Source organism: Panthera pardus, unplaced genomic scaffold (genome assembly GCF_024362965.1).
Source record: "Panthera pardus isolate Hobbes unplaced genomic scaffold, ASM2436296v1 HiC_scaffold_333, whole genome shotgun sequence".
NCBI classification, from domain to species: Eukaryota; Metazoa; Chordata; class Mammalia; order Carnivora; family Felidae; genus Panthera; species Panthera pardus.
In genome coordinates this window covers 504289-522290 of record NW_026526914.1, presented here as the reverse complement: position 1 = coordinate 522290, position 18002 = coordinate 504289, and the positions used below count along the sequence as shown (strand labels likewise).

General features: G+C 54.3%; 1 protein-coding gene across 1 annotated transcript; it reads right to left on the bottom strand.

Moving 5' to 3' along the window:
- Positions 1–12088: 12088 nt before the first annotated feature.
- On the bottom strand, positions 12089–14149 carry LOC128774550 (testis-specific Y-encoded protein 1-like; the record flags this gene model as incomplete). The annotated part of the gene is made up of 5 exons (XM_053893616.1): positions 12089–12160; positions 12266–12411; positions 12550–12661; positions 12818–12895; positions 14117–14149. Coding segments are annotated over 5 exons (441 nt in total), but the record flags the coding sequence as incomplete, so codon positions are not given.
- Positions 14150–18002: the final 3853 nt, after the last annotated feature.

Genomic DNA, 18002 nt, shown 5'->3' with positions numbered 1-18002 from the left:
CGCTTTGCCCATTTACACCGCCACCTTTGTTCATTGTGCCCCTAGTCCGACAAATCCACTCAGCGGATCACCTTGGCTGTCCGGGAGACGCATGTCAGCTGTGCGCCTGCTGTCTGTGCACCCCGGTTTTCCATCTGCTCAGCCTCCTTTGCATACTCTCTACGTCCATCCTTGCTCCCAGAAGACATGTATGTCATGACAGCAGTCTAGCAGTGCACCGGCTAGGGAAGGTCGGTGACCAGAGGTGTGTGACGTGGAGAGGACGCCACACTAGGGGAGGCTGCGTATCATGCGCGCCGCTCTTGCCGTTTGTCCCCGTTGCCTGGAAAGTGACACACTGGCAAGCACACACCCCCCTCTCATGATGGGCTGCCCATTGCTCCCGTGTGTGGCAGTGCACAGGAAAGACCCGTGACCGTGGGCCCTGGGATTCCTGGAGCTTGTGTCTGTCCCACAGACAGCGGTCCCCTTCCTCCCACAATGCTTGGCCATCTTCTCACAGGGACCCTCCCCAGGCCTTCGTTGGCCGTATGTCTGTTCATCCTGGTCCCATTTCCTTTACCACTCACTTAGGCGGCAGGCTGCCATGAGCGTGGGCGCTGGCTCAAAACACTGTCCCCCTGTGCCACAGGCAGCGTGATTTCAAGGGTCTCCGAGAGGTATCGGGGGGTTGGGGGATGCAGTGTTGGGACCCAAGTGAGGGACACGCCCCAGGGTCTACATGAAGCCACATGACCACTTTGGGGAAGCAATAAGCTGCAGACGGTGTGCAGTGAGGGCGATGATGTGGTCTCCCTCCCTGTCAGGGCAGTGGTGATGTGGACTCCCTGCCGGTCTATGTCAGACAGCATAAGCTACACACACACACACCACACAGAGCCACTGCAGGATTGGAGGCTCGAGATGCATTGCCTGGCCAGGCACCACACTCATGCATTGCCTTTTCCCTTTGGTGGAATGCAGTGTTCCCCTACCTCTTTATGGGACCAGGAGGCTGCCAGGCAGGCGGGGGATTCTAGGATTTCCAAATTCGTGTGCCGGGCCCTCTGGCCAACATGTTGCTTCCGTGACACAGAAGAGGTTCCTCCAGACTCGCTGGGCTATGTCAGGATACGAACGGGGTACAGAAATGCTCCAGGGTGGCTGTGATATATGAGGCAGCACACCACCGCTTCAGGTGACAGCAATGCATAGAAACGCAGGTGGATGGGGGGAGGCTGAACAGGTGGTAGGGGGCTGAGAGGGGGTGGCCAGTGTGACCGACAGAGAGGCAAACTCTTACCCAGAAAGGGAGAGGAACAGGTCCAGTGGTGAGCCCTCAAGCTGCCCTCAGCAGAGGACGTAGCGGGTGGGCAAGACAGGAAAGCAGGCCCAGACCCTGGTGCACCTGACCTATGCAACTCACTCCCTCCAGAGAAATGGGGCCTGTCAAACTCCCACGCATCGCCGGGAGACCCCGTGGCAGGAACGTGGGAACAAATCTGGGTCCCAGGTGCAGGGACTGTCTGGGACAAGCAGGCAATGCCTTTCAGTTTGAACAACACCTACCACAGTATTGGGGTCCCGGGGCCGGGCCCCAACTTCGCAAGGGACTCTAGACCAGCCAGGCCTGTCTCTGCAGGGTCATCCAGGAGGATGTTCACCGAGACACATACCCTGGCTGGGACCACAAGGCCTTGCGATGATCCCCAAGGCCGCTCCAGGAGCAGGGCCAGGCTTACTCATGCTCTCTGCTGCCTCCCTCCACTAACGCCCACTTCCTTGCAGGGAACTTTGGTCCTCCTCCACTGCGCCATGGGTGGCCCAACCCCAACTTGCCCCTGGCCAAGGCAACACAGGACGAGCGGACCCAGGCAAAGTCCGGGCTTTCCTCCCGTCATGAAAGGTGATCAGCTAGCTCCGTGTCGATCCCAGGCGCGAAGGGATTGCACTCGCTGCACTTTGGCACGGGAGCCCCCCCTTACTCACCAAGTCAGGAAAGCCCCCAGTCTCTTTCCTTCGCTTGCCAACGGCCTACACACACTCACTCAGGCACAAAGATGCACGGCCACGCGGCACGTGGACACAGACACGTGCACGCTGCCAGCACAAACGCTAGGTCTCAGGCAAAAGTACTCACAGGCGCCAGCCACAATACATTCACAGACACACTCTAGTGGACCTGTGCACTCACTCATGCCCTCTGCCACATCCCACTCACGAGGCTAGCTCCTCCTCACGACTCACACTTGCTTTCCCCCCTCACACAGCACGTGCATTTGTCCTGGGGCCCAACCTGGCTGAAAACTAGGGCAGATTCAGGACCTCCATTGGGTCACGGAAGCTTGCATTGAGATGCCAAGGAAAGAGAGCCACAACTGATACCAACCTTCCAGTACCAATGGCACCGGAACATGGCATGTGGAGAAACACCAGCTACGACTAGGTTCCCTGCCTCCTCGGCTCCTGCCCTTTCTTCAGACCCTCTCAACACTGGGCAGTCCCTTGGGTTTCAGTACCTCCCAGCTGGCTGCAACCTACAGGGCAAGGGCCAAGGGACTGACCTTTCTCAGTTCACATGTATACCCAGCTTGTGTGGGCTGCCTGGAGGCAGTCACGGCTTAGGAGGTCTGGATGTGCTCTGACCCCTGGTACTTGTGCGTTCCTTTGTGTGTTCCCCTGCAGCCCTGTGCCATCAGCAGCCTACTCCGTCCATATGGACACGCACAGCTCACGGAAACCCAGATGCACTGATACTGTGCAAGGACAGCACAGAGACAGAGAAAGAGAGATGGAGGTGCGGGAGGGAGGAAGCGTTCCCTCAAGAAAATGATCACAGGGACTCAGAGACAGACAGAGGCCAGAGGGACATGGAAGGAGGCCGAAGAAGGAGAGTAAGTCGCCACTAGAGACAGCCACAGAGGGGGAGTGTGTGTGTGTGTGCCCGTGCCCGTGCGTGTGCGTGTGAGTGCGTATGAATGAGTGAAATTGTCTGGGACTGAGACAGGGGTGTTGCCACGATTCCTGGACTCTCGAACGCCCTCTTCCAGCAGAATGGAGGCCCGGTATTGTCAGGAATCTCAGCGTTTTCCGGAACAGGACTCCCTTGCTTTGGGGCCCTAGCCCATCCTCAGGCTAGGGCCATAGAGCAGAAGGAGTGGGAACTTGAGGCATGAGGCTCCAGACTAGGCCCAGCAGGTGGAGTGTCAAGGCCCAAGGTTTTTAAATGCCTGCTGCCTCCTTCTGGAGCCCACCAGCATTTGGGAAGCACGCCCACGGCCCCGTGGCCCTTCGGACACTGAAGTGGCTGTGGCTGTGGCTGTGGCTGTGGCTGTGGCTGTGGCTGCGGTGGAGGTGGGGGAGAGGCAGAGGCAGAGGCAGTGAACTTTTTGACCATGGGTCCTTGGGGTGAAGGCGCTCCAGGCCAGACCCAGACAGTTGGCTGCTGTTCAGGAACAATCAGCTGGAGGGCAGTGGGCGTGGCTCCAGCATTTGAGCCCCTGCCTCCCCTCCCAGGTCTGGAGCAGGTTCTCTGCCTCCCCCTCCAGGGTGACCTCCCTGTTTGGTACATGCCCTTTTCCGCTTTGTCACCGACCACAACTTTCCTGTGGGATGTCTCATATCGGAGAACTGGTGCTACAGATCTCACCTCTTTGGGGAGGAGCCCGGATGGCAGACAGCATGGAAGCTTCTTAAGTGTCTCGCGTGCATGAGATACAGCCAGACCAACACTAAACCATCCTACCCACCCAGGAAACTGACTGGAGGATTAGCACAGCAATCTGCATATCCTGAACCACCGAATTCAGCAGGTACGTGGCATGCAGAAGTGAACTTGCAGAGCGAGGAGGCATGGGAAGGGAGGTGCTTTTGTGCGCGGAGAGGCGAAGGAGACTGGGCAGGTGGAAATTTTACTAACTTTCTTTAATACTCTTCTACATGATTCTTTCCTTTTGTGTCTATATTCACAGATTCTATTTTACTCCCATCTTCTCCTTTTAGTCTACTTCAGTGTATTGGTTTTTCAAATTCTCACAACATTTCCCTTTTTAATATTTTTTATTAGTATTTTCTAAATTTTTCTCCACTCCCACGTTTTTTTCTCTCCTGTGTCAAAACCACTTTCAACACCCAGGTGAAACATGCCTAGAATCTAGCATCATTCATTCCATTATTCACATGTGTGTTTTTAAGTTTTTACTTTTAACATTTTATAATTTGAATATTTCATTGAATTTTCTACCTCATGAGTTCCTTTTCTCCATTCAAAATGACAAAGGGAAGGAATTCACCCAGAAAGAAAGAGCCTGAAGAAACGAGAGCCAGGGATTCAACCAACACAGACACAAGCAAGATGTCTGAAGCAGCATTTAGAAGCACGATTATGAGAATACTAGCTGCAGTCCAATGTAGATTAGAGTCCCTTTGTGCAGAGAAAAAATGCAGTAAAAACTGGCCAGAATGAAATTAAAAATGATATAACTGAGCTGCAATGACGGATGGATGCAGCGGTGTCAAGGATGGATGAGACAGAACAGAGAATCAGCGATTCAGAGGACCAACTTATGGAGACTATGGAAGCAGCAAAATCGAGGGAGATTAAGGAAAAGAGCACGATTGAAGAATTGGAGAAATCAGTGACTCATGCAGAACGAAAAACAACATCAGAATCATAGGGGTCCCGAAGAGGAAGAGAGAGAAAAAGGGGTAGAAAGGTTATGTGAGCAAATCATAGTGGGAAATTTTGCTAACCTGGGGAAAGACACACCATCAAAATCCAGGAAGCACCGAGGACCCCATCAGATTCAACAAAAACTGACCCTCAGCAAGGCATATCATATTCAAACTCACAAAGTACTCAGGCAAAGAGAATCATCAAGGCAGCAAGGGAAACAAGTCCCTAAACTACAAGAGAAGACAGATCAGGTTTGCAGCAGACCTATCCAGAGAAACTTGGCAGGCCTGAAAGGAGTGGTAGGATACGTTCAAAGTGCTGAATTAGAAACATCCACAGTGAAGAATTCTTTATGCAGCAAGGCCATCATTCAAAATAGAAACAGAGGAAAAAGGTTCCCAGATACACAAAATTTAAAGGAGTTTGTGACCGCTAAATCACACCTGCATGCAATTTTAAGGGGGGACACTCAGAGGGAAATTGATATCTATCTATCTATCTATCTATCTATCTATCTATCTATCTATCTAACTATCTATCTATCTTTATAATTATATTTATATATACAAATAGATATAGAATTATATATATAGATGTATATAGACATATACATATCGATATAGATATAGATATATAGATACAGTTAATACAATACATATACATATACATACATACACATACACATACACATATACATACACATACACATATACATATAGATGGAGATGGAGACGTAGATACAGATATAAAGATATATAGATATGTTTTCCTCCAACTCTTCAAACAAGATAATGGCCATAAAATCGTGTCTTTCAGTACTACTTTAAACGTCAGTGGACTGAATGCTCCAATCAAAAAACATAGGGGAACAGAATGGATGAGAAAACAAGTTCCATCGATATGCTGTTTACCAGAGACCCACTTTAGATGTGAAAACAACTTCAGAGTGAAAAGAAGGGGATGGAGAATCATCTGTCATGCTACCCGTCAACAAAACAAAGCCAAAGTAGCCATACTTCTATCAGACAATCTAGACTTTAATTTAAGACTGTGTCAAGTGGTACACAAGGCCATGATGTCATAATTCAGGGGTCTATCCACCAAGAAGACCTAGCAAATGGATACATTTATGTGGCGTATTTGAGAGCAACCAAATATACAAACCAATTAAACGCAAACATAAGGAACCTCATTCTTAGTAATGCCATCATAGGAGGAGACTTCTATGCACTCACTCACTGCAATAGACAGATCACGTAAACGAAAAATCAAGAAGCAAACGGGGGCTTTGAATGACACACTGGACAAGATGGGCTTCACAGATATGTTCAGAACATTTCATAATAAAGCAGCAGAATATACATTCTTCTCCGGTGCTCACGGAATATTCTCCTCTATAGATCATATGCTGGGGAAAACAGTCATCCCTAAGGAAGTTCAAAGAGATCGAGGTCACACCGTGCATATTTTCAGACCACAACACTAAGAGACTCGAAATCAACTACAAGAAACAATTTGGAAAGGTAACAAATACTGGGAGACTGAAGAACATCCTACTAAAGATTGAACGGGCTAAGCAAGGGTTGAAAGAGAATATAAAAAGTATACGGAAGTCAATGAAAATGTATATGGAAGTCAGTGATAACACCACAACCCAAAACCTCTGGGACGCACCAGGGTCGGTTATAAGAGGACCTATCTAGCAAGTCAGGTCTTGCTAAAGAAGAAAGAAAGATCTCAGAGACACAACCTCACCTTACGCCTTAAGAGGCTGTAAAAAGAACACCATACGAAACCCAAAACATTCAGGAGACAGAAAATAACAATGATTAACGGAAATTAATGCTATTGAAACCAAAAATCAAACAAAACAAAAACAAAAACAACCTCAAACAAACAAACAAAGAAACAAACCAAAATAGGAGAACAGATCAATGAGCCCAGAAGCTGCTTCTTTGAAGGAATTACCAAAATTGATAAGCCAGTCATCAGTTTGATGAAAAGGAAAAAGGAAAGGGCCCAAATAAAGAAACGCAAGAATGAAAGAGGAGACATCACAACCAACACAGCAGAAAGGCAAACAATAAGAAGAGAATATTAGGAGCCATTATTTGCCAATACAATGGGCAATCTGGAAGAAATGGACAAATTCCTAGAAATGTATACACTACCAAAGCTGAAAGAGGAAGAAAAGGAAAATTTGAACAGACCCATCGCCAGTAAAGAAATCAAATTAGTAATCAAAAACCTGCCGGAGGAAGAAGACTGCAGGGCCAGATGGCTTTCCAGGGGAGTGCCAGCAAACATTTAAGGAAGAGTTAACACTTATTCTCTTGAAGCTGTTCTCACAATAGAAATGGAAGGAAAACTTCCAAACTCTTTCTATGAAGCCAGCGTTACCTTGATTCCAAAACCGGAAAGAGACCCCACTGAAAAGGAGAACTATAGGCCAATTTCCCTGATGCACATGGATGCAAAACTCCTCAACAAGGTATTAGACACTCGGATCCAACAATACATGAAAATGTTATTCACCACGACCCAGTGGGATTTGTACCTGGGACGCAGGGCTGGTTCAACATCTGCAAAACAATTAACGTGATTCCTCACATCAATAAAAGAAAGGACGAGAACCACAGGATCCTCTCAATCGATGCAGACAGAGTGATGGACAAAATACAGCATCCTTTCCTGGTAAAACCCCTCAAGAAAGTAGGGATAGAAGGAGCACACATCGAGATCATAAAGCCATGTATGAACGACCCAACGTGAATATCATCTCAAGGAGCAAAAGCTCTCAGCTCAAGTCACGAACGAGACAGGAATGTCCACCGCCTCCACTGTTATTCAACACAGTATTGGAAGTCTTAGCCTCGGGCCTCTTCATCCTTCTGCTCCCCCTCTGCAGCTACTGCTCTTCCAGCCCTGGCTCTACCTTTCCTCCTCCTCCTCTTCTTCCCTCTGCTCACGTCCTCCTCAATTTCCTCCCCAGCTACTACTGCTCTTCGACTCGTGCTCCTCCTCTTGCTCGTCCTGGACTTCCTCCTCCTCCACTTCTTCCCTCGCCTGCACCCGATCATTCACTCGTCTTCCTCCTCCTGTAACTCCTCCCAGTCCTCTTCCTCCATCTGATCCTCCTCGTCCTTCACCTCTTCCTCCTCCTCCTCCAACTCTTCCTCCTAGGACTCTTCCTCCTTCTCCAGGTCCTCTCCTGCTACTGCCCTTCCTGCCCTACCTCTGACCTTTCACCTCTTCTTCCCTCTGCTCTCGTCCTAGTCGACTCCGTCCTCCAGCTGCTCCTGCTCCTCTGGCCCGTAATCCTCCTCTTCCTGGTGCTGGACATCATCCTCTTCCATTTGTCCTTCTCCTGCACCCAGTCATTCACTGCTCCTTCTCCTCCTCCTCTTCTTCTAACCCCACCCAATCCTCTTCCTCCAACTCCTCCTGCTCCTCCTCTCCCTCCACCTCTTCCTCCTCGGGCTCTTCCTCCTTCTGCTCCTACACTTCTACTCATGCTCTGGAACCCTGGCTCTATCTTTTCTCCCCACCCTCTTCCCTCTGCTCTCGTCCTCCTCAACATCCTCCCCCAGCTGCTCCTGCTCCTTTGGCTCGTGCTCCTCCTCATCCTGGACATCCTCCTCCTCCACTTGTTCCCTCTCCTGCACCCAATCATTCACCCTTCTCTTCCAGCTCTAACTCCTCCCAATCCTCTTCCTCCAACTCCTCCTCATCCTCCTACTCCTCCTCGTCCTCTTCCTCCTCCAATGCTTCCTCTGGACATCCTTCTATTCTCCAGGCACATCTTTGTCCCTTAAGACTACCACAATCTCCTCTAAGGACGGGAGCAATAGATCTCGCACTGCCCCCAAGTCATCCGCAATGAGCACCGGACCCTGCGGATGGGCTCTCACAGGCCTTTGTGTCCCTGCAAAAGGAGCCTGGCAACCTCCCAGGCCTCCCGGGGAGACTCGGTAGTGGGAACCTGGGAGCAGCGACGGGATCCCCGGTGCAGCGACACCCAAGGGATGGTCATATCGTGCTCTGTCTTTTCAACAACACCTACAGCAGTATCGGACCTAGAGGCCGGGACCCAACGGGCCTCCCACGCGACCCCTGACCAGCCAGCCTTGTGTCGGCAGCGCCATCCAGGAGGAAGCTCACCGACACGTATGCCAGGCCTGGGACCCCAAGGCGCTTCGATCACCCCCTAGGCGGATAAGGTCAGGCCTAGGTTACTGCATGGGACCTGATGCATCCGTACAGTCGTCCCCAGTTCCTTGTAGGACAGGTCGGACATCCTCCACTGGGCCATGGGGTCTCCATGCTGTCAGCTGGCAGCAGCCAACACATGACCAGCGGTACTGGGACACCGTCAAGCCTTTCCTCTCATGCTGGACGGTGGCCGTGTGTTTACCGAAAGCCCTGTATGGGGGCCACGGGCTGCGGGGAAGGCAGGTAGGTGGGTGGCCAGGCACAGACGAGACCACCCGCTGTGATCCCGCAGGGTCACTGGGACTTCACTTCCATCTGGCCCACACGCAAATTCTAGGGATGGGGCTTTGGGGGCAGTGCGGAAGCCTTGCAGCTTCAGCGTCAAGGAGCTGGGCACACACACCTGTGGGCACAGCCGGCAGCAGACTGGGACCAGTGTTCCTCCCTAGGCCCCTTTGACCGTCCACCACCTGAGAAGAATACTGGAGGGGCTGTACGGCTTTAGCCTCCCCAAAGCGCACACACAGTGGGCCATGTGCTGCCCACTGTGGTTTGGGGCAGGGCGGGGGGAGCCCGGTCAGAATCCTGACCACAATGTCCACAGCATCCTCTGTCGACATGCAACCGCTGAGACACTGAGAAAGGAACCCAGTTCCCCATTTACATGAGGCCAGGAGTCGACAAAGCCTGAGGCTAATCAGGGTCACCCGCACAGGGACTGAGAGGCGCATTCTGGCACCACTTACATGCAAGGGGAACACAGTTCTGGGACACACCTTGACATGTCCCCAGCCCAGCTGCAGCGACAGTGGTGATCTTGTGCTGCGGGGAGAGGTGTTGCTGGCAAGGAACTGTCCCCTCAGAGAGCAGCTGGCAGGCTGCTCACCTGCCCATCCACACATGGATCACGCACACCACCCTGCTATGGCACCCCTGGGGGACTCAAGTCACCTGAGGTCTAGGGTCCCAGCTCCTCCCTTTCCCTGGGCCTGGTGCACAGGAAGCAGAGAGGAGAGCCCCAAGGAAGAGCTGACTGGCGACAAAACATGGCTCGTCTGCCAAGAGCAGAGATTTTTGCTAGACTGCTCCCTCCAGGGAAATACCTACGCCCTCTGCACACCACGTAGCCTGACAGGTTGGGTTCCCTAGCTACCCTGTGCACAAAGCCTGGGCACACCATGTAGCCCCTACGTATTTGCTACTGTCGGCCCACCAGAGCCACTCACACACACACACACACACACACACACACACACACACACACACACTCACTCCCACATAGACACACACTAACACACACACAAGCACACTTACTCACTAGTGGTCCACTGGCCACTGGACACAGGCTGTCCTCCCCTCGGCCCCCCTCTTGACCTTGCACCAATCTCCCTTTTGCATCCTGACTTGAGCCCCCTGGCACAGCAACGATTGCACCCATCCCAGCGATTACCATCAGGACTCAGGAGGGAAGGGACTGCACTCTTGTATTCTGGCACCTGACCGTCCCACATAAGCACCTCATTCACACAGACCGCTGTGTCTCTCCTTGTCTCTCCAGTGGCCTAACCACCCACTCCTGCACACACAGAGACACACGGCTACGCAATCGCACGAACATATGCACGCTCACACTGCCGGCACCACCACGGATCTCAGGCCCAGTTTGCCACAGACGCCCACACACACTCGCACGAACTCACGCTGGATCTCTGCCCTCGTGCGTACTCTCTCCATGCATTCCCACTCATAAGCCTCGCTGCTGCCCACAACCCACACCTGCCCCTCCCCCTCACACATCTCCCATCCTGAGCCACTGTCTGAGGACAGGGCTCGGGGTCAAAGGAGCCCCGGGTGTGGGAGGCAGCAGCAAGGTATACTGCCATCGACTATGAGAAGGCTGCCTGCTCCTGAGTTGTCCGGGGACATGTGGTCTTAGCTCTGATCCTGACTGGAGGCTTTGCTGACTGGATTCTATCTCACCAAGGACACAACACCCCTCTGGGAGCAAGGGTCCTGGATGAAACCCCCCCGAGTCCTGGCCACACTGTACCACGACCCAATGGACCAATTTGGTCCCACTGTGCAATCCCCTTCCCTGCCTTTCGGCTCTGGCCTATACAATAAATCTCCAAATAACAGGTCTGTCTCTTCCTCCTCCTCCTTCCAGGCTCTTCCTGCCCAAGAAGGCAGGCCTCTGTGCACATGGCAACACCGGCCCCACCCCAGTACTGCACCTCTCCTGCACACACAGAATCACCCGGGCAGCGGCTAGGACAGTCACACTCAGGTCCCGTTCTCGTCGAGCCTCCTTGCGTCCCCCATAAACACACACAAACACATACACAAAAACAGAAGGGTTTTTAGCTTCCTGTATGTGTCCACATAAACATCGTGGAACCTCTTCAAGGCTGCCACACGTTATCTCTTCCTCAATTCTCTCCGGGGCACGTAGAAGACAGGAGACTCATCCACCCATCTCTTCCAGCACTGGTGGCGTCCTCCATTGTTTCTGCATGGGCAAAGATAGAAGCTCTGCGCCATTCACGCCCACACAGATGCAGAGCCCCTGACGCATGTGGGCACACGCAGACACATTTGCGTACACGCGCACACACGCACCCCCACGCAACAGACACCAAGAATGATACGGGATATTTGCAGATACATCCCAGATGGTGTCACTCTTGTGCCTCGCCCTTTTGCGATCCCCCTTGCTTTCTCACCCAGGGATTCATTTCCAGCCCCCAATGGCCTTGGACCAGTTCTAAGAATGGCTGTCGGGTTGCGGGAGGACATGGCGTGGTGGGGCACATGGAAGGAAGTGCGAGATTCTCACCACAGTGGCGCCTGGGGACACGGCAGCTCCTGACCCAAAGACTGGCAGGCAAATCCAGACTGAAGGAGCAGGGGGAAGCCCGGGACAGGGCGGACATCCACGGGGAGCATTTGTGGTGAAGCACTGCTCCTCCCCAGTTGCTCTCCAAAGCCCCAGCCCACAGCACAACTGCATTTGGTTTGCAGGCTTCGACCCTCTGTGTGTTTGCAGCTGAGTCTCTGCAGGTCCCCTGTCATCCTCCCACCCTCTCCCCATGCTACCTGTGTCCCTGTCTTGGCGGACCTTCCATTTCCAAGCCAATGTGTGGCCCACGTTCCCTTGCCCATACAACACGCAGGTCAACACACCGCATACTGGGGTCCTCACCGACACGTGAGCACGTCAGATCACTGTCTGCTGGTCCCTTCCTCCCTCAGGTAGTACTGCAGGGGATTGGGCCACAGGTCCTCGATGATGATCTGGAAGAGGACACAGGCCGGCGCCACATTGGGCATAGCCCACTCTCCTCTCTGGCCGGGGGCCACCCACATCCCCACTGCTGACGAAGGCCTCAGGGGCCCCACCTCGGCAATCCTGTTCGCCCCTGGGCGGCTGTGCTCACACAGCCAGTTGAACAAGTTAAGGCTGGTGGGGTCATGCCTGCGACTGGGAGCTCCACGTTCATAATCCCAGAACCACTGGACTGGAGTGGAACGCGATACCCTGTAGCCTGCAGGAAGAGAGGATTTGAGGAGCAAGCTGATGGCCTCCTCCCCACCCACCTGCCCCTCCCCCTCCCCCTCCCTCCTGCCCCTGATTCATGCTCCTCATCCCCCTGCCCCGCACCATCATGGGACCCACACCCTACCAGCAAAGCTCAGCTGATACTCCTTAATGATCACTGGGTTCCGGAAGTACGGGTTGGCCCCAAAGAAAAACATCACTCTGCAGCGGTACTTGGGATGGCCCACTTCTTCCACCTGCCGTGAGCAATGGGACAGGAGGGGGCAAGTGTCCTCCCTCGGGGTCCTGAGCTACTTGCCTGGCTGTGAGGGTGAGCACCTTTGCCTCACCTTCTCCTGCCCAAATCCCACACCCGACGGGACGGCCCCCAGCCACAGCCTCCCCGGTCTCACCTCCAAGTCGACCACGTAGCTGAGCACGTCTTTGTCCTGGGCACCGATCATGGCCGACAACTGGGGGTGATTCAGAATCTGTGCTGTGTCAAGGAGCTGTGCCTTCAGATGCTGTGGAAACAGACACAGCCCCCCTCCAACCCTCCCAGGCTAAGAGCAAGGGACTAGATCACGGCATGTGCAGAAAGACCAGGAAACACTAGTCCCCACACTCCTCAGCCTCTGCAGATGCATCAGACCCCATCGACACTGGGCAGTCCGTTGGCTTCCTGTACCTCCCACGCTGTCTGCACACAGCAGGGAGAGACTCCACTGCCTGCACGCCTCACAGTTCCTTCCTATATCTGACCTGTGTGGGCTGCCAGCAGCCCATCATAGCTTGTGATGTCGGCATGTGCTCTGACCCCTCCTCACGGCTGGGTTTCTTGGCATATTCCCGTGAAGACCTATGTTGTCACCAGCCTCCTGAGTCCAGATGGAATAACATGGCTTACAGGAACCCGACTGCACACTTACGCTGCAAGCAGAGGGTGTGGGAGGGAGAAAGAGATCGAGAAGCACGGACGAGGAGGGCCGAGGAGGGAAAAGGATTAGACACAGTGACACAGCCAGTCCGGAGAGAAAGACATGGGTGGGACCGAGCCGGAGCCTGAGGACAGAGAGGGAAGCAGGGGTGGAGATACCAGGAGAGAATCCTCTGTGTGTGTGTGTGTGTGTGTGTGTGTGTGTGTGTGTGTGTCATGTGTCAGGGTCTGGGGAGGCAGCTTGTACCCCATTCGGAGTGGGTCTCAGTCGTCCTACTGTCTGGCAAAGGGGCGTGGCGTGGTTCCACTAAAGGTCATGAGTGTGTGTCTGAAATGCTCTCTTTTGAAGGAACTGCTAGGAAACGTGCACAGCCTGTGAATGTGAAGGTGGGTGTGCGGCCTGCGTAACTCTCCCATTTTGCAGCGAAATGTTTCCTTGCCTTATCTGCTCTGAGTGAAGGCTGCTTTGTGCTACCCTAGCTCTGGTAGCATGGGGACACATGGCTCGTGTCTGCAAGTAATATTTGAGACCAGCCTGCAGGCCAACGTTGGCGGAGACCTAGAGGAAACAGACCCAGTCACCAAGTCCCCCCATCCCCAACAACCGCCCCTGTCCAAGGCCTTACACTGGATCCCAGACCACACCAACCCAGGGCCAGGGACCATTCCCCAGCTCTCCTCTCTGGGGGCCATCGCCCTGAGGCACCCTGCTCTCAGTGCCCAGCCCTCCTGCACAACAGCCCCCGCCATCACCCACCAGCACAAGGAAGGATACCGCCTGGGCCCAGAAGCCAGGGATGTGCTTGATGATGGCCCTTCTGTGATCCAGGTAAGAAATCTGCCTCCGAAGAATCCTGCGCTTCAGCCGCCATAAGGCCCTGGAATCCTGGGCATTCCCAGCGCTGATCTCCAGCTGAAGACGCTCCAGTGCTGCCAGCGGGTCCTGGCCTGAGGCAGGACGCAGCGCTGGCTCTTGCTGCTGCAGCGGCTGTGAGAGCTGGGGCCCCTCCTCCGCCTCTGCATCTGCCTCGCGCTTCTCCTCTTGCTCCTGAAACTCCTCCTGCTGCTGTCTCTCAACTTCCACCTCCTCCTCCTCCTCGTGCATGTCCTCTGCTTCTGGCTTGGCTTCCTCAGAATTCTCCTCTCCAGCCACCTCATCCTTGGTCGCCTCGCCGTCCTCTTCCTCCTCCCCGATCACCACCTCAGCCGCCACCATTCCGTCATCCAATATCAGCACCAATTCCTCCGCTGGGCTTGCCACCTGTATCTCACACCCGGCCTGGGTTTCCTGCACAGGATGGGCGCTTGCCGCCCCTGAACCTGGGGACTGCGGCCAGCCCACGCCCTCCAGCGCCCCTGCATTCCCGCGGGGCCGGGACTCTCCACCTTTCGCATCCGGGACGATCAGGGCCCAGGGTCGGCGGGAATCTCCGCTTTGTCCGGACCGCGACACGCTGGCCATGACGCTCGGCCCCGGCCCCAGTGTAGCTAGGGCAGCCTCAGGACAAGGACAGGAAACGGCAGCAGGTGGGGGGAGCCTTGGCCGCAAGACCATTAGCTCCCTGAAGCCTCCCGCCGCAGCCCGCCAAAGTTGAGCGCAGGCGCACGGGCTCTGGGATTTGAGGACTCCGCATTGGCTGTGGCTGCTGTGGAGGAGGGGCCGAGACAGAGGCAGTGAAGAGTGTGCGCATGCGGCCTGGGGGCGAAGTGGTTCCAGGGCAGGTCAGGCCAGCTGGCCAGGTTCGGGGAGCAATCAGTTGCAAGACAGCAAGACAGGGTGCTGGCCGCCAGCAAGCGCGCGCCAATGGCCGGTCCAGGCTCTGGAGCGAGTGCCAAGGTGCCAGCGTGGCCCCCGTTTGCCGCATGTCCTCTTCAGCGCTGTCACCTTCCAGCCTTCACTTGCGAGGTCCCCGGTATCGCGCAGTCTGTGGTCGCTTGTACACCCTTTCCCCAGAGGCCTCACTACGGGCACCAGAGCATTCAGCACAGGATCGTCCACGCCGTGAGCCACTCCCTGCTCCGTGCCTTGCCCCTTCTTCATGAAGCTGGGGCAAAGCCTGGAGAAGTCCTTAGTGTCACGCCTACCGGGGCCACATGGCCGTCCCCACGGTATCTCCTCGTTGGCCGTCAGGCTGAGGGCGGCGGTAAGGTGGGTGCCCACCCAGAACCAGTGACACCCACCCTAGACCCACCCCACCGCCATGTCCTTGCAAGAACACAGCTCAGTAGACCTCACTGCACTGCAATGCAGAGCAAAGAACAACCCCCAGAGCACCATCTGCCACTGGTGCCCTACTGATCTCCGTACAGAGCGCCAGGGAGATGGGGTAGTAGGATTTAGCAGCTTGCTCCGGTCCTGAAATCTAACCTTCCACTAAAAGGAGGACGACTCCAACCACGCAGGGCACGTAGGGGCCCTTCACCGAGAATTGCAGACTTGTCTGTGTCTGTCTCTGAGAAAGCCCCGTGCCTGCTTTCACTAGTACACACGAAAGCAGACGAGTTCCCTTCCCATTTCCCAGGCACCAACAAGAATTCTGAAGAAGCATGCACCCAGACACAGAAGGTCCACTGAGAGAGACAGTGAAAAAGAGACACACAGAGAGACAGAGCTATAGAGGGAGAGAGAGAGACACGTGCTAGCAGAGCAGATGAAGGAAGGACGAGTGGAGGGGAAGACCAGCCTGGAGAGGGAGAGTCCGGGGAGATTGGCGGGAGAGACAGGGAGGAGGAGCAAGACAAGAAGAGACAGAGGGGCACCTATTACAAGGAAGACAGGCGGAGACAGGGGGAGGCATTAGTGATGGAGAGGAGGGAGACGAAGACAAAGAGAGCTGGAAGGAAAGTGGGAGGGAGGGACAGGAAGAAGACAAGGGAGGGGGAGGCAAGGAGAGGGTAGGAGGAAGGAGAGCAGGGGCAGCCGAGGCGGAGACAGGTGGGCTGACTCTGAAGACAGGGCAACTGCAGTGTGCACTCTCTTTCACCTGGTGAAATTCACCTGTGCAATTTGCACAGAGACGAATGCTCTACAGTGGTCAGCCCTCAGCACAAAAGGCACCGCTCCCACCTGGACCTTAAGGGCAGTCTGAAACGATCGCTGAACTAGAAGGAAGCTGCAGTGAGGTCATTCGGGGTGAGGAAGAGGGCACCGCAGGGAAGAAAACAAGGACCCGTTCCCCACAGGGCTGCTGGAAGTCCTGTACTTACCAGCAGGAGACAGCAAACGGGACTGCCGGAAAGACACAGCAGAGATTTAGGCACAGCACATGCGGGAAGAAATCACGTCCCAAAGCTCGGCAAATTCAAGCAAAAGCAGAGGCTGCACATCCATGAATGTCAATGCTTTCCGAGTGGAACCAACGAAGTTCTCACAGATGCCCAGGAAATGTGCTCAACTCTGAGGCCCCCTCGCCTCTGGCAAGCTTCTCATCCAAAGCGACTCATTACAGAGAAAGTGTGGACCGTGAGCAAAAGAGCCAAGGTCTCCTTCGGATCCCCGGACGCAGACAGGTGATCCGCCCAGTAATTTCAAGCCAACGTATGGTGATAAAGGTTACCTTCCACCACAGTGATGGAGGAAACTCGCACCCGAGGGGAGGACAATGAGTGAGAACCGCATCCCAGGCTGTAAGCTAAGGACAGACCATCAAGCTGTATTGGAAGGTCACGAGACCGTGACTCAAATGTCTGTACAGACACAGAGCGTCTGCAGAAGCACGAGGGCTGGATAGTTGTAAGCAGGTAGCAGGATTTCTAAGTCTGGGCTGCCTGTATGATACGAAAGGCTAACACGTGCAAGCAGAGCTATGCCCATGTGATGCGGATCAGCCTCCTGAGGCGGTACTTTGTACCCTGTGGAGGACCTGGGAGACGCATGCAGGCGGGCTCCTTGTGCACCTCTGCCACCAGGCACACGTGTGGGAAACGTAGGGCCAAAGGGTTTGCCGCCGGGCTTAGTGTGGCTCACCCTTCTGCGGGTGCATTGAGCATCAGTGCAGAAAGCACTGGGCTCACTGAAAGAAGCCAGCCCCTGACAGAAGCACAGTGGTGGTGAGCCCTGCCTGATGGATTCCTGAGGAGACTAAAGGAGTTAAAGGCATGCAGTCCACCAGAGAGTAGAGTGGTGCTAATCAGGGGAGGGTGCGATGAGGAGGTGTCGGGGCTCGGGTGTGAAGATGCAGTCATGCCATGTGCATGAGTTCTGGAGATTTAACTTGCACAGGGCAGCCGTAAGCAATGCTTCACCGCCTCGTCAGATTTCTCAGAGGCAAGTGCTCTCACCACACACAAAGAGGGGTCGCTGAGAAATGTCCCGGTGAAGGTGGCTGGACGGAGCGCTTGCACGTGAAGGATACGGGCACATCCGTCACTGCCCGTTGTGTCCCTCAGGCACGCACTAGTCCTGGTGGACTAAGCTGAGCTCAGAACCCAGCAGTCAAAGGTGTCAGCCTCGTTCCTGCAAACATGGATCAGACTCCCAGGTAGGACGTAATGGACAAATTAGGGACCAGAACACACAGGAGGCACACGGAAACGAGACACACACTGGCAGGGGGAAGTCTCTCCCAGCCAGGAACATGCCACGTGGCAAAAGAGTAAGTGGGAAAACGTTGCCGGTCCGCTTTTCACAATTTACGCCTGCATCTGCAATGTGCCGGCCA